The sequence below is a fragment of the Calypte anna genome, chromosome 18 (genome assembly GCF_003957555.1).
Source record: "Calypte anna isolate BGI_N300 chromosome 18, bCalAnn1_v1.p, whole genome shotgun sequence".
Taxonomy (NCBI): domain Eukaryota; kingdom Metazoa; phylum Chordata; class Aves; order Apodiformes; family Trochilidae; genus Calypte; species Calypte anna.
In genome coordinates, this window is record NC_044263.1 from 4,669,220 (window position 1) to 4,685,891 (window position 16,672).

Below are 16,672 nucleotides of genomic sequence, written 5' to 3' on the forward strand. Positions count from 1 at the left end.
TATTGCCCTCTTTTGCACAGGATTTTATGGGGCCGTCTTGATGCCTTAAGTCAAATAAATTGCTAGAGGACTCCTGCCAGAGGTCAAGCCTCCATCTCTGAGACAGCAGCTGCTTCATAGTCAGAATTATTTACAGAATCACAGAATAGTCATGGTTGGAAAAGACCTCTAAGATCATGGACAATTTTCACCTTCCAGTCTTGTTGCTGATTCACATGGTTGGGAACAACATTTCTTATTTAGAACTGTATAAATTGCCTCCTTCCCTGCACAGATGTAGGGTTGTGTTCATGTTGGCAGCCAACTCAATCTAAAAACACAATGCCAATAATAAAGTGGGAGGGGGCTGAAACCTGTAACCAAAGTGTCTCAAACAATGACAGAGATTTAGCAATAGAGTGAAAAAGCTCAAGAAAATAGCAGAAGAAAAATTATGCATTAGGTATCAGCTTAATCACAGACTACACACCTGACCTTGAGTATTTTCATCTTTTATTGGTAGTTTCTTCCTACATCTGCTTTTGTGGTTTTAGATGGCTGAAAAATAATTGCTTTTGCTTCTGTTGACATGACACCAACAGTCCTTGTTTGTCCAACAGCTGACTTAGGGAATATTTCTGACTTACTGAGAATTGAGTGCATTTCTACACAATCCTTTTGTGTCAGAAGTGATGGAAAAAAGGAATATATGCAGGAAACATGGGTTAGTACTAAGAACTTATGACTTGGTCAGGTGAATGCATCTGCAAAAAACAGAGAGAAATGCTGTGGAGGGGATTCACAGGTTTGAAGGAAACCTTGCACATTAATATCCAGGGTCAGATAACACAACTTGACAGAATATGCCTAATGACAACATATGTGGCCATAGCAATGGACTGGTCCACCAGTAATCAATAAAGACACAAGACAGTTACTGCACCAGTGCCCATGAGCTATATGTTTATGGAAGAACCTTCTCTTGCTTGGGTTGAAACCTGCCTCCTACCAGTTTCTTGGGCTACTTCTAGATCTTATTTGGGAGAAAGGGGGATAATCCATGCACTCCCAATGCTATCTCCCTGAACCACACTGCACCTGCTTGACACCCACCTGAAGACACATTTGCTCAGGACACAGCAAGGTAATTCCTTGCTTTATCACATTTTTTTCTCAGCCAGATTTTGAAGCCTGTGGAAGAGCTGCTGTGCAAGGGGAAAAGACAATTCCCTGATATCTTTGGGTTTTCACAGCTCATAGTTGTCTCTGTGCTGCAGGCAGAAATAGGCCAGGCTTTTAAATTCATTACCTTGCTTTATGAATGGAGGGTGGGGGCTAAACATGTCTCAAAAGCAAACTGCTGAAAAGAAGGCAATAAAGAAAACTGAAGCACCTTCCCATGCACACTGATCACTGCCCCAGGGCCTTGCCCTGTGTTATTTCCCCACTTTGCATTTTGGAGCATGAGTGCAGGTACCAGAATGAGAGGCTGTGGCAAGAGGTGAAGTGGGGTGCAGGAGTGAAACCATGGGAGCACCAGAGGCTTTTCTGTGGGAATTCACTTCCAAGCACCTCTGTGTTTGTACTTCACAAGGCAGAACATATACCAGAGGATGCAAGTGTCGCTATGGTAACCATCAGAAATAGCACCACACAAATATATAAAGCAGCATGCACTCCACAATGCCTTCCCTTTGCTGACAGCAACTGGAGACCCTGCACATTTCTGAAAGTGGCTCTTTCCTTCAAAAATCACCTCATGCAGCCATCAGAATTAGTCGTTTTTACGAAGTCTCATACTCCTCTGAGATGCTCTTAGAAAACTGTTGCTGATTTCCCAGTAAACCTGCAAGCTGGACTTTGCAGTCCAGGGGCAGCCCAACACCTCAGTGCTCACTACATCATCTTGTGGTATGAAAAAAAGGACCTGGAGGCTCTGCAGAGATTCTCTTCCCTTAGCCATGCTTACTGTCCATGGGAGCATGGGCTTTCATCACATGAGAAGGTGCCATGCACACTCAGGAATGGCTCCATCCCTCCAGAGCCAACCCAGTGATCACATGAACTCTGCCATAGGACCAAGAGACCAAAACAGGTGAGCACAGACCCCATCATCAGCACCCAATCATACCTCTAAGCGACCAAGCTGTTTCTGAACAACAAGCTTGCTGATGCTTCACGTGGAGAGAGGTAATTTCAGAGCTCTGGAAGCCCCAGAGAGGTTTTACCCAGTTCCTGGAATGTACTTTCCCCCAGCTGAGGAATGACAGCAGCCACCTTACCAAAGGTGCCCTGCCTGGTAGGCAGTGAGGGCTGCATCACATCCTCATCTCTCCCAGGTGCCTGGATTTCAGCAGTAACACCCTGAGGCTTTTTCAGCTCTCACTCCACAAGTCAAGGAAGAACAGGTTTGATCCTTGCAGAGTCAGTACTCCCTGATCCCTCCCCCCTGAAGCCCTTACACCACCGACAGACAGGGGGGAGGATCACAGTGAGTAAGAGCAAGGGCAAGTAATTTGTTGTCCTCCAGTCTCACCTCTGAAGATTCCCTCTCAATTTCCCCACCATCTTCCCCGTGCTGGGCCACACAAAGTAGCTCTGTCACCTACCAATTGTCACTCCTCTGCTCATAGCCTTGGCCGCTAAGTAATTAGGAACATGATGGCACCACTCTGCCTTTTGCTGCCCAAAAAACCAATGCATCTGTTCCCATCCTATGTTTGTGGACGTGGCTCCTCCACATTTGCTATATGATTTCAGCAGTACAGCCCAGGTGCAGCATTGGCCAAGCATGAAAGGTTCTGGCAATGCTGAGTCTGTTCCCATTCCTGGAGGGGCTTCAGAGTTCTGGAGATGTGGTGCTGATGGACATGGGGCAGTGGTGGCCAAAGACACCATACCTGCAGGATGACCCAGTGACCTTCCTTCGCAGCCAGATCTAAAACTTGCTCAGCAACAACCTCTTGGCCTTGTCCAAGGGAAACATTGTGGAAATTCCTGTTGTTGAATGCATAACCAAGTTTCCTCCCTAAAAGAGAAACAAAACAAAACCAAACCAAAAAGCACCATGTTCAGCAGTTCCCTGGAAGTGCAGGCAACAGAGCTGAGCTCACCTGGCAGAGTCAATCTTATCAAAGCACCTCACAGAAGAGCTATTGCACAGCTGATAACACTTACCTTGTCTCTCATGCCCTCTCTGCCAGAGCACTGAGCACAGCAGTGGCTTCTTCCAAACCACTTTTAATTACAGAGCAGCATCAACACGAAGGTACATTATAACAAACTGCCTCTTATTTAAGGAACATTATTCCCCTGCAGCTGTGTTTAAAAATGTATTTTACAGTGATAGCAAATTAAAATCTTTTCCTGCTGATTAAATAGGCTTTGAACAAGACACTGTGTGGTGGGGAAATGCACCCTGTGCTATGTGTGAGAAACAGCAGTAAGGTGCATCATGAAATCATAGAATGGCTGAGGTGGGAAGGGAGCTTAGGACCATCCACTCCCACCTCCCTGCCATGGACACCTCTCATCTGGACAAGGTTGCTCAAGGCCTCATCCATCCTGGGCTTCAACACCTACAAGGAGCTTGAAACTTCCCACTTGTCCCATCACTAAAGTAGTGATCACAGTTACTTCTGTTCAACCATCACAAGTGACCCCATTTCCAGACTTGGTGGAATTGCTGTGGTCAAGCTGAAAATGGTAATTCTCCCACAGTGGAGCTGAGACCCAGAGCCAATTCTGCACACTGGCAGCTTTACAGCACAGGCACTGGCTACAGCAGTCAGAGCACAACAGAGATCTCTGCTTTCTCAAATGAGGGTCCTTGGACAAGCCCCTTCAGTTTGCAGCCAGCCAACAGCACTGTATCAGATACCCACATCTGGTACAAAATCAGCTCAGGAAGGAAGGGATTAAAAGCTGGAAACTCTGCCACTAACCAGCAGATTGTAGTAGGGAGCTGTTGCTTATTTTAGCTATCTGACAGCATATTAGATATCTCTGATGTAAATTACAGGTTGCACAGAAGACCAACTCAGAAATCACTGCAGTGTGAACCACACTGGGAATCCTGGCATTGCAGGAAAACCAACAAGTTTAATTTAAGCTTTAGATGAAAAATCCAAAAACCTTTAAGAAATGGAAGAAATAAAAACCCAAAACAACCACAACCTCTCACAGTTATCTATTTTTAAGAGATTACTACATTATCTTCAAAGAGATGAGGAAAAAAAAAAACAAAAACCAAACAGAACAAGAATCCCCTGCCAAGATAAGTATGCAGAAGATAAAGAGCAATGCTTGTGCTATGCCAGGAGATGTGATTTATTTACCTTGCTTCTCCACATCCTTCAGTGGATCAACTCCTGGGGACAGGATAAAAAATATGGGGGTTCCAGGTCCTGATTCCTCAAAGGTTGTTGCGAAATCCAGGGATCTCCCTACCACATATTTACTGCCAAGCTTTTCTTCTACAAAATCTCTGCCAGAAAGAAAAAAGTTTTATCAGTCTACTACTGTTCAGAAAAGACAGATTTCCCTGCAAATAATCAATTATTTAGTTTTGATTTTCCTTATTCAAACAAATTTGGAACTAAATGGAAAAAAAGTGGGCATGAAATCATTTTAGAGAAGATCTGCAGGCTGGGCTTCTGGAGTTATCACTTAGTGGCAATGTCTGGCATTTTTAAGGGGTAAAATGAAACCTTGGCACACCAGTGTCTGACAAACAAAAAGAAGTAAGAAGGGAACCCCCTGGAACCCACCAGCCCAATGCTGTATTCAGAAATTCATTACAAGTACTGTCTCGATTCTGACAAAGGTATCACAGGAGAGAGGAAATAGTTAAGGCAATGTATAGAAAACTGCCATGTACTTTGTAATCCATACAGGTTTTGAGAGGAAACAGCATCCCTTTAGATTTATCACTGAAAGTCACAAAAAGTCCAGATGATTTACAAAAGTACTTTGTTCTGGAAAGATCAAAGGGAAGAGTGCTAAGAATATTTTAGTGTGTGTAGCTTAGCCTCTGTATGAGAGTTACAAGGAAAAAAACAACTGAGTGAACGGGAAAAAATTCAGCTCTCCATCAGCTGCCTGAGCACATGGAGGGTTCCAGGTTGGATTTCCCCAGGATGAGCTTCCAAAATTGCTGCTTTAAAATAAAAATCAGACAGTGACCATTGATTTGAAGGTAGGATTGTTATAGTCCAGCCCCAGGAAGGAGCAGTTAATCTGCTGCAGATACATGACTCAGGTCTTTTGAAAACCTCAGTATCACAGGGTACTAAAACATGAGGCTGTTTTCTACTGGTAGATGAGACCAGAACAAAGCAGGCAAAGTCTTCCATAGAGAGGCAAGAGTCTCCTGCAAGGAAAGGCAGTTGGGGTAGAAATACCTATGGGATTGCAAGAGAAAAAGCTTTGTTTGGTACCTCTTTCAAGCAGATTTTTCTGTTCTGGGTCAAGATTTGATAAAGAGCTGCTGGAAAGCTTCCCTCCACAAAATTCTAAAAAGTCCACCAGATAGGAGGTCACAACATTCTTGTTTAACATCAAGTCTCAGCTGTATGAAACGATGCCTTAGAGGTTCAGAAACACACCTAACATGACTTGGAGACTTTGACATGGAGCACAGGTGCAGAAAAGGAAGGCCTGAGCTCAGAGACAGGGCTGGAGAGTGCCTAACCTCAGTGTTTTTCAAACAATGCATTCATAGGGGTGGTTCACAGTAGAGGCAGCAGGACTTGAGAAATGGTGCCAGAATGAAAAACAAAACTAGAATGCAAGAAAAACAGCTGTCTTACAGCTTTCCTAGGTTAGAAGAAGCCACAGCTGCCTAAGACCCTTTATCTGAGTTATCTTCATCTGACATAGCAGCGATCAGAGTCCTTAGTCCTCCTACATTATTTTAAGATCTATCCCTAAAGGCAGAAGTAGCAGCATTTTTGGAAGGACTTCACCATGACCAAGTTATCTGCTGCTAATAGCTGTTGGACTGATCTGAACTCTTTGTGGATGTGGAAGCATAGGAGTAAAAGGGGTTGTGAAAGCTCCTTGATGGTCTTCAGTAAGATAGAAGAATGAAATAGGTGTTTGCACAAGAAAACCCCTCATGAGAAAATGATGGTTCTTGGTGATGAACAGTAGAGCACTGCCTGCACCTAAGCTCTAAGGAGTGAGTCAGGGTAAAGAGTGGTTTCTCCTGATAGCTCTTTGGACCTAGGGAAGAAAACAGCCTGTGCAAATATCCCCAGGGATCTGCTATGAGGAGTGGCTGAAAAACCTACCTTCCAAGACAGGGAAATGCAAGAAGCCTGTACAGGGTGGATCATCTACATAGCAAAGAACTTCCTAGATCATCTTCATGGGGCTGCCACATAAGACATGAGGGATAAAGGGGCTTGCACCTTCCTGAAGAGCATCTCCAAATGAGGTAGAGATATCCTATGGAATGTAAAGTACACCCCAGTCACCTGTGGTTAGACTACCAAGTTACTCCTTGACCCCTAAAATCCACTTGTCAATACTCTCAGGGAGGCAGGAGGTTAGGCCTGGTAGTGATGCCCTCTGACCACCCACACAGGATTTAATGTTAGCAGATTTATCTGATGTACAGCAGGAAGAGAGCTGCTAGTTGAAAACAGCAAACCAACACATGGGATCCAGTGACATTGCAGGAATCTAAAACCTGATGAATTTAGCCCTCACATATCTTGAAACACTGCTGGCTAAAGCAGAGATGCTGAGGCTGAAGCCCTCGTGGTCAGGGTATGCTGGAACCCAGTACTCTACAAAACTACTTTTTGCAGGGTCACAGACACAACACAGCTCTGAGGGTGCTCAGAGATCCCAGATGCCATTAGTATTCCCTGTGGGGCCTCTCAGGAATCCTAATGGTATGAAGATCAATCCAAAGGTGTCTTTTCCTTCCTACATCAGAGCACCAGACTTGAGTCTCGAAGGACCTGACATGAGCAGGACAGATGAACAGACTTGTGCATTTTCCAGAGGTGGATCTCTTAGGAACAGCAAATTTCTTCATTAAGGCCATAAAGTTCTGGCTCTGTCTCAGCCAGACCACTGGCTGAAGGAAGGTCTGGGGAGCATGATACTATCAAGGATGAACCAGGAGTTCAGACACATTCTGACTGTCATCACTATCACTAATAAATTCACATTTGCTTCTGGGGTATGAGAATTCCCCAAAACAAAAGCTCTTTCTAGGACTTTTGGGCCTAGGGTCTGTCTACTCTGAACTTTAAGAATAATTTTACTCACAATTCTACAAAAAAAGCCTTGGGGAAGGTGCTGTGAACTGTTACTTCTTGCAAATATTCATGTTCTAACCTATTTCTTGATAAGAAACAAACAAGCAAAAAAAAAACATTTAAATACTCCTGTGCAAATGGGAAAATTTGACATGCCCAGGCCCTAAAATATCCAGCCAAGCTTTTGAACTTGGATTCTGTTACCTTTTCATAGAAGAGAACTATGAAGGGTGTTGAAACTTTATGTTCTAGTTATTTTTGTGGTGAGTGCCACCATTTTGATTGAAAGAGATGAATTAACCTTACTTAAATGAAATATGCATTTAAAAGTTCAGAAACACAAAAGCTCCTTTTACTCAAACTAAGCAGCAGTAAAAACAATCTTTTCAGCTGAGATAACACATGGAACATCCAGCCCTAAAAGAGCAAACATTGAAAAAGAAGATGGTTTAGAATGGTATGATTATGACAAATCACAGTATTTAATTTAATAAAAACATAATAACATGAGCATAGGGAGGCTTCACTCAGCCTTCTAAGCACTTTTCTGTGAAGTTTAAAGCACAAAGAGAAATCTATTTCATACACTAAGTAATCCAATCTGCTACATGCCCCCATATACATGCACATGCCAGATGGTGGAGCAATATAAACTATTTGAGAGGCATGAGAGGCACTACAGAAATGTCATATCATAGACAACAAGGACAGAGAAGGAAAAAACAAGTCCTAATGGAGAGAAAGACCTTTAGTTTCCCCTGGAACAAGCATATTGCTTTGCATACCTTCATAAAGCTTAGACTCGCCTAGTTACCTTCAGTACATAATTTACAACTACAACTTTCAGAACTAGCATCACATAAATTTTGCATTTTACAGGAAAGAAAAAAAAAGATGAAACCTCTGTAAGACTTTTCCTTACTTCTACCCTTTATCCTTAGCCTAAGGAAGAGCCTTAAAGACAGAGTACCCAAAATTGACCTTAGTGAACTCAAGAAGTTATACTGCTCATTAAAAGGCTCTAGCAGATGCCTAACAGCTATATGATGATGATGATGCTTATTTCTGGCTTGACGTGTCTGCTCCTCACCCAGTGCTGCTTATGCTGCTCCATCACTATTGGTGATATTGGGGTTAGATCTCCCTGAGCCAGGAATTCCAGAAAAATGAAACGTGTTGACTACTTGCAGAGTTCAGACGTGACTCATTCAGCATTTTCCTCCTTCACAGGAAACCATTTTGCAGAATTAATTTTCTACAATAAATAAATCTAAACATATACCTGAATTACTCTTGTTCCTTAGAAAATACAGACCCAAAGTTGCCTGCTAAGGAAGAGCATCCCAGACCCAGTGAGGAGATGTCCCCACCTGACAGCGTAGCTCATGCGGTCGGGTCGCAGGGCTCTCAAGATGCACAGGCGCTGCAGAGCTGACTTGTTCTTCCACTCCTGAGGGAACTTCTCCTTTTCTGGACACTCAGATTCAACAAATTTCTTCCATCGTTTTGCAGACCCCTCAATATCCCGATCCAGGTTTCTGAATTCCTCCATGGATGACAGAGCCTGGAAAAATTAAGGGAAGAGCTCAAGAAGAACATTCCAACGTGCCTCTGGACTGTTTTTTTAACACCACTGATTGCTCTCATTTTGCTCCACAAGAAGCAAACCTGGGGCCTGCAAACCAGAGCCAGAAACTCACAATTAGACTTTCTCCATTCTCCTTCCCCCAACTCATCAGCATGTTGTCAGAGGAGCAAGAACTATGATAGCCCATGTGCAAGGATGCAGGAAGTATGACCAAGGGCAGTTCCATACTTGTGGAAGGTCTCCTGAGCAGAAAGGTGTCTAAAGGCTGCCCACAGAATGTGAGGTGTAACATGCTGCACCTAAAATGGGCTTCCCTGATGCTCTCATCCCCAGCTGCCAGCCAGTGAAGCCACACAGGACATCCAGGTCATCTCCCCTGCAGCACAGCTGCTGAGCGACGGAAGTTTGAAAATGACAGTACAAGAAAGGATTAAATAATTGAGGATCAGAGTTTCACAGAATCCCAGAGTGGTTTGAGTTTGAAGAGACCTTAGAGATGACCTCGTTCCACCCCCCTGCCATGGGCAGGGACACCTCCCACCAGCCCAGGTTGCTCCAAGCCCCATCCAACCTGGGCTGGAACACTGCCAGGGATGGGGCAGCCACAGCTTCTCTGGGCAACCTGGGACAGGGGCTCATCAGCACCCACAGGAAAAAATTTCTTCCCAAGATCCAAACTCATTCTCCCTTCTTCCAACTTGAAACCCTTCCCTCTCATCCCATCCCATCCCTCCCTGCCCTTGCTCAAAGTCCCTCCCCAGCTTTCCTGGAGCCCCTTCAGGCACTGGAAGGTGCTCTAAGGTCTCCCCATTGCATCCTTCTCTTCTCCAGGCTGAACAACCCCAACTCTCTCAGCCTGGCTCCAGAGCAGAGCTGCTCCAGCCCTCCACCCACAGTGTGGTTCTCCATAATTCCATGCAAAAATAAATCTGCTCTCATGATTTGAAACCTGAACTGAAGAATCTCAGGTGACAAGTACTTGCTGCCATCAGTTATCCCAGAAATGCCTGATTTGGATGGGAAATTTTGAGCCCATGTCTGATAGGAGAGCACATTGCTGGTATTCCTGTGAGCTTCCAGTCTGCAAACAGACTCCTTGCTGCTTCAACAGACACAAAGAGAAGTGTGCAGCAAAAAATTACAACTGATGAAAAAATGTGCTTTTGTATCCAGGGAGCTCAGTATCCAAAGCAGAGACTCAAGCATATCATGCTCACCAAAACTGTTTTTTAAAGGGATTTCACAGCTAGAATATTAATTATCTTTATATACATACAGTTATTTTTCTCTCCCTGTTCCCCAGTGCATACACCTCTCTGCCTGCATAGTCTGGTGCCCACACTCTGCAAGCACAACACTGAGACTTCACCAATCTCACTACACAACACGGAGCCACAGATCTCCATAAGCACAGTGCAAGCTGTAAATGGGTGGGTGCCTCCTTTGTACCAGTGTGTAAACCATCCTGAGCTGATCTAAAAAACAAATCACTCTGATTTGCACCTGCCAAGGGCACACAGAGATTAACTTGAGGTGCTCCAAGTCTGGAGCAGAAAGAGGTAGCTGAAGAATGCTGTGAGGAACAGCTGAAGATGGCAGTAAATAAATAATAATTATAATGAAAACATAGCTAGAAAGTGGCAACTACAAATGTTATGCAGAGAAGGAAAGAATCTAAATCATCTTTCATACACGTGACAGCAAAATGTATTGCACAGCTTGTAAGGTTCTTCTGGATTTCAAGGAAAATTCTCACTGAAACAAACATCTTCAGAGCATTTTGCATAATTCGGAGCTGGAAGCAGTTGAACATGAAGTGGAAAAGACAACTGGAGTATAAAAGACAGTGAATGAGAAATTCATCAAGAAGATATATCTTCTTACTAAATAGGAACAGGACACAGAGAAAAGCAGAAGCTTTCTGATGGGCAGAGGTGTTGGGCACTGCTAATGCTCCAGCTCACATCCCATACAGCTCCACTGTGGAAAGCAGCTGAGAAAGCTCCTTGAAAAAATGGTAGTGTCACCTTGTGCAGATCAGCTGAAAATACACACCAAAGTCATGCAAATGCCCTCAGAGAAGGGCAGAGAGATTGCCTTGGGTACACTGTTGCTGCCTATGAGGCAGATGACACTGAAGGCTACTGTGCTCTGAAAAGTGAAGAAAAGCCACGTGTTCCCCCTGGAAAGGCATCCAAGTGGGAAGGCAGGAGCAGTGTGAAACTTTGCTCTTTCTGACAGACTGAATGGAGTTAGAAACCAACCTTCAAAACAGAGACTGAACACAAGCAAGAGGCAGATAAAGGGACTCATGACAAACAGGTTCATGTTTTTAGCAGTGGGAATGTCTGTAGATGACAGAAAGAAAAAGGATTTAAAGCTGTTCCCAGTGTGAGTCACTGACCCAGAACATTTATTGAATATATCCTTCCAGCAATTACTGGAAGAAGCCTCTGGAGGTGCCCAGTCCAACGTGGGGCTAGGGTTACAGCCAGCATTGACTCAGGTCAGCCATGGCTTTGTCTACCAGAACCCTGACCTCTAAACTAAAGCTCTGGAAAAGAGGAGGCTCCAAGGAGACCTCATCACTCTCTCCAACTCCCTGAAAGGAGGTTGGAGCCAAGTGGGGGTTGGTCTCTTTTCCCAGGCAACTCTCAGCAAGACAAGAGGGCAGGGTCTCAAGTTGTGCCAGGGGAGGTTTAGGTTGGAGATTAGAAAGAATTTCTTTATGGAGAGGTTGATCAGCCATTGGAATGGGCTGCCCAGGGAAGTAGTGGATTCTTCATCCCTGGAGATATTTAAAAAGAGACTGGATGTGGCACTCAGTGCCATGGTCTGGGAACCACAGCAGTAGTGGATCAAAGGTTGGACTTGATGATCTCTGAGGTCCCTTCCAACCCAGTCGATTCTGTGATTCTCTCAGCTCCTCTGGGTGCCCTGCTGCAGAGCTGCACTGTCCTCCAGGCCAGGAAGATACTTCAAATTTTACTATGCTCAAACCTCCCTACCTGTGATCTGCCACAGCTTGATCCTTTTTGAAATCATTTCTAATAACAAGGAGAGTTTGGTCCTGTCACCTGGTAGCTGGATAAATCCTTCCACCTTTCCTCACAGGTTGTGTGCCCTAGGGCCAGAGTTAGAGCTATTGGCAGAGAATTCCCTGTGGATATCCCTGTAAAGACTCCCACAAGAAACCAAGCCTTGCCCAAGGTCCCAGGTTCAGGGCTCTGACAGCAAAAGGCACAGCTAAGAGCAGAGTCTTTTCTGTACTGACTCGAGCTGGTGCTGATCAGCTCCATGCCAAGCTCCCAGGGAGGCTGAGAAGTTGGTATAGGGGAGTGTGAACAAAGCAGTGATTCAACAGAAGTTGTTTCCATGTGTGGTTTAGCATTGGCATGGAGAAGTGTCAGTGACAGAATTCATTTCTCCACCATCAGTGCAATATCCTGCTTTCTGTGGAAAACTAGAAACCAGAGCACAGAACACGAGAACTTGAACCTCAGAAAAATAATGCCACATATTCTCATCTCCCAAACCCTTGTCCTTGCAGCAATAAATGCATTTGATGCATCTCTCACAGCTGAACACAATACAATGGCATATGTTGAAATCATCAGTGCAAGTGCTTATACAAAACATTTTAACACACTTGACTTTTGAAATGACTTTCTTAAAACACCACCTCGGAACTTTGGCTGCTGCTGCTTTGAGGAGTCTCTTGCTGATGTTAACAAGAGAGACTCTGAAAAATTGCTTTCTTCTTACTAAATGACAGACATGTAATCAGAGATGATAGTCTCTCTCTCCCTGAACAACATGTTGCAGAATCAAGAAAGTGCTAATTACAAGTGTAAATTCTGTATTATATAAATTAACACTAAAATTTTCATTAGTCAACAATTTTAATTGCATTTATTAGGAGTGATGGTATTAATAAGAGATGCTGCTATTTAAAAGCCAGTGCAGTGAAAGCTATCTCAATCAGTAATCTTTCTGTGAATATTAATTCTTTTCAATATCTCTGCTGTGAAATTTTCCAAGAAACTTAGACCAACAACAATATTTCACTGTTTCCAAGCAGCAGGAGTAAAAGCAGGAATGGAACATGGGGAGAGCAGATGGGGACTACACAGCAACCTGTGCAGTGTGGCTATTTTTGTCAACATAATGAAGATTACATTTGTCAATTAGGGTTGTCATGGAAATTGAAACAAAAAACATTGATTAAAATCAAATACCAAACGGGCTGGAGGACTTCAGTTCCTCTCTTTGCAACCCACACTATAATCATCTCTGATGGCTTGAAACAGGAGGGTCTTGAGTTTCTATCTCAAAATGAGACTTTGCCAACAAAACAGATCTCTGCACCATCTAGACCAGGATCCCTGCTGTCTCAGAATGATTTTTCATTCACTGAATCCCAGACAACTTGTTTTATTACTTTGGTTTTCTTTGACAGTTTCTCATCTAAGCCAGAAGCAGCTTTACATGGAGCCAGTATGTCAGAAGATTTAACACATTCACAACTGCAAAATGTTCCCTGTAGAAAACACAACGTGCATCAGCTGTTGGCTTTGAGAAAGAAATTCTGGTTGCCATTGCTGGTGTGGTTAGCAGGTGTCCCTTCAGAACCAGCTGGAGGGATAGGTGAGGACAGGATGATGTCGCCTCCCAGGCAGAGGGGACAGATGAGGAGATGGGACACTCAGTTTCTTCTCACTGCTTCCTGCCTCCAGGGGATGGATGGCCTGAGCTTTTTAGTAAAAAGAACAACTTCAAAGGTTTGGTATCATTGCTACTACATACAATTCATCTCCTAATGCCAGATACACACCAAAAAGATTTTGTAAATTTGTCAGAGAAGACACTTGCTCTTAGCACTGAAGGCTGTTATTCAAAGGACTCCACCTGGGCAAAACTTGCCCCAAGTTTAAGCATTGCTTCATAAGTTTTTATAAAATCTAAATGAAAAAGATATTATCTTCATGCTTTCTTAACCTTAGCTCTAAAGGAAATTATTCTTTTTTTTTTTTTTTTTTTTTTTTTTTACATGAGATTGGTTTGTATTTTAAATTATTTCCCCAATTTAATATACTCTTCCCAAGAGTCATCTGACTCAAAACCAGCTCTGGGGCAAGGGGACCCAAAGCAGCTCCTCATTGCCATGTTCTGTGCTGACATAAATAATGTGGAAAATAACACAGCACAAGTCAAACCAGTGCTGCCAGAGGAAGCTTCCAACACATATTGACCAAGTTCCCCAGCAGCCATGAGGCTGGTTTCTAAAAAAAACATTGTTTAAAAAAAATTGTGATTTTGTTATGAGGTTGTTTTTTAAAAAATCTATCCTTACTTTTTTTTTTTTTTTGAGTCTTCAGGTTAGTAAGTTATATAAGGAGCTAAGACTCCAGATAGGAATATCTGGAGTCTTAGCTCCTTTTCTATCCTGCTTTTTAAAAAAAGAATCCTCTACTTTAAAAAATGAGGTCTATAAAGAGTACAACATCAAATGTCTCTCTGGAAATCACGACTTGATAACATTGGAAAGAAATTATATTTAATACTCACACAGTTTTAATAATCTGTGAGATGATTAAATTCTGACCATTACTCACAATTTCACTTGCAAAACTGAGATATGTTTTTAGGAAGTACATCACACAGTTTTTAAGTAGAGAAGGCTCCACAAATGAACAGATGACAGTGCTCAGCAGTTGTGCAACTGCCCAAGACTCTGCTTCTGGAAATACAATGTCCCTTGCAGAGGGTACCAAGGTTTCAGGGGGACAGGGCTGGTCCCAGTGCTGGGGGAAGACTGGTTGTGTGCAAGCCCAGCCCATAGGTTAATGAGAGTTAAAGGCTAATGAGAGTCAATGGGGAATCATTTCAGAGAATCACAGTATGGAGAGGGTTGGAAGGCACCTCTGGAGATCATACAGTCCAAGCCCCTGCAGGTTCTTTTAGAACAAGTGGCACAGGATCATGTCCAGGGGGGTTCTGAATGTCTTCAAAGGAGGCTCCACAACCACACTGGGCAGGCTGTGCCAGTTCTCTGTTGCCCTCACAGTCAAGAAGTTTCTCCTCTTGATGGAAATCCTCATGTTCCAGTTTGTGCCCACTGCCCCTTGTCCTCTCACTGGGCACCACTGAGGACTGCCTGGGCCCCTCCTCTTAACACTACACTCCAGATATTGATAAGCTCTGATAAGAAACCTTCCCAGACTTCCCCAGATCCAGGTGTCTCAGCCTCTCCTCATAAGAGATATCCTCCAGTCCCCTCATCATCCTCCCAGCCCTCTGCTGGACTCTCTCCTTGTCTTTCTTGTATCAGGAAGACCAGAACTGGACACAGTTCTCCAGATGTGGGCAAAGGGGGAGGAAAATCTTTCAGATGAGATTTTCAGAAGTCAAGTGAGGTGTGCAGCAAGCCTACCCAGATTCAACTGAGAGCTTTCAAAACCAGCATCAGCATTAGAGTCTAAGACTAGAAACACGAAGTATTTCACATGTGCAGCTATTGCCATGGCTTGGCTGGATGCCTTGGAGCTGTGTTTCACCAGCCTGAGGGATGCAGGTTCTTGGGGGGATAGGGAGAGGCCCCGTCACAGCTCAGCTTCCCAGTTGTCTGCCTGTACATGGGCTTGTAGAGTTTTAAGCAACTCATGTGTGAACCTTTGGAACAGGGATAAAGCAGAGCAGCTGCACAAATGCTTGGTGCTTGGGAATAAATTCATACATTTTCAAAACACCTTCTAAAGGTCTTACATTGTCCATGTGCAAGTTCTGCTTATATAAGTTTCTGCAAACATTCAGAATTTCTTTTGCTTTCTGCAGGTGGACCAAATCTCATTTGGAAAAACAACAGCCCCACAGATGGTGAACACTCCTGGAAGGATGATAAAATGAAACCTGCATCTGGCTTGAATTGATAGACTGGATCATTCAAGAAGTAGATGGATAAGCAGATAAATTACTGCACATTTGTGTTAACTCGAAGGAATAATGTAGAAAATGATAGATTATTTGCTATCTTTCCAACACTAGGTTTTAGTTTGTATTCTTCATTCACTGAAGGTGTTATTTTCTGTCCACTGGCATCTTTCAGGAGTGCACTGGAAATAATCTTTTCTTATTTTCTAAGTAAAGCAAAATTATTTTAAAAGATTCCCAAAAGATTCTTTTCTAAAAAAGATCCATTTGATATCTAAAGCACCTATCTCTGGTGAAGCAATTGGTTCCCTTTCCCTCCATTTAGAGGGTGAAAGAATTTTTATATTTGAAGTGAGGAGGTTCCAGCAGGCTTTGTGTCATGGCTGGACTGAGATTGAGGGGCAGAGGCTGACACTGCTGCAGAGGTATCCAGACAAACTTGATTTCCACTCTGCAAGCAAACCAGCAAAATGTCTCTAAATATTCGATGTGATCAAAACTTCTGATGGATTCAGATAAACATCTGATCGATGGCAGGTTAAAAAAGAAAAGGGAAAACAAAATGAAAGTGTTTTCAAGTGTAATTTCTGTGAGACACTGGGAGCATTTCTCTGAGACCTGAGTGCTGGTGAAGACCAATGAATGTCCTCAAGAACTCCTACCTGAGAGCAGATAAATGCACATTGAAGTGTCATAATAAATGTTTTCGCTGAAAGAGGCACTAAAAGGCTGTACATCTGAAGAACTGAGTTAAGGGAAGATATTTAATTAAGACTATGATTTTCTGCTGTAATAATAATACTGAATGTGCATGAAAAGCTGTGGGTTGCAAGCCTTTCATATCTGACCAGCCTGATCAAAGGACCTTGCTTATGCACAAAGAGCACAATACAGGCAGCAG

The 16,672-nt window shown here is 43.4% G+C and overlaps 1 protein-coding gene across 1 annotated transcript in view; it reads right to left on the reverse strand.

The window, feature by feature from the left end:
- The window catches only part of DNAH9 (dynein axonemal heavy chain 9), a 170,008-nt gene that overhangs the window by 24,999 nt on the left and 128,337 nt on the right, over positions 1-16,672 (reverse strand). The window contains 3 exon segments of the mRNA XM_030462115.1: positions 2,880-3,007; positions 4,317-4,465; positions 8,624-8,817. Coding sequence (XP_030317975.1) covers positions 2,880-3,007; positions 4,317-4,465; positions 8,624-8,817 — 471 coding nt within the window.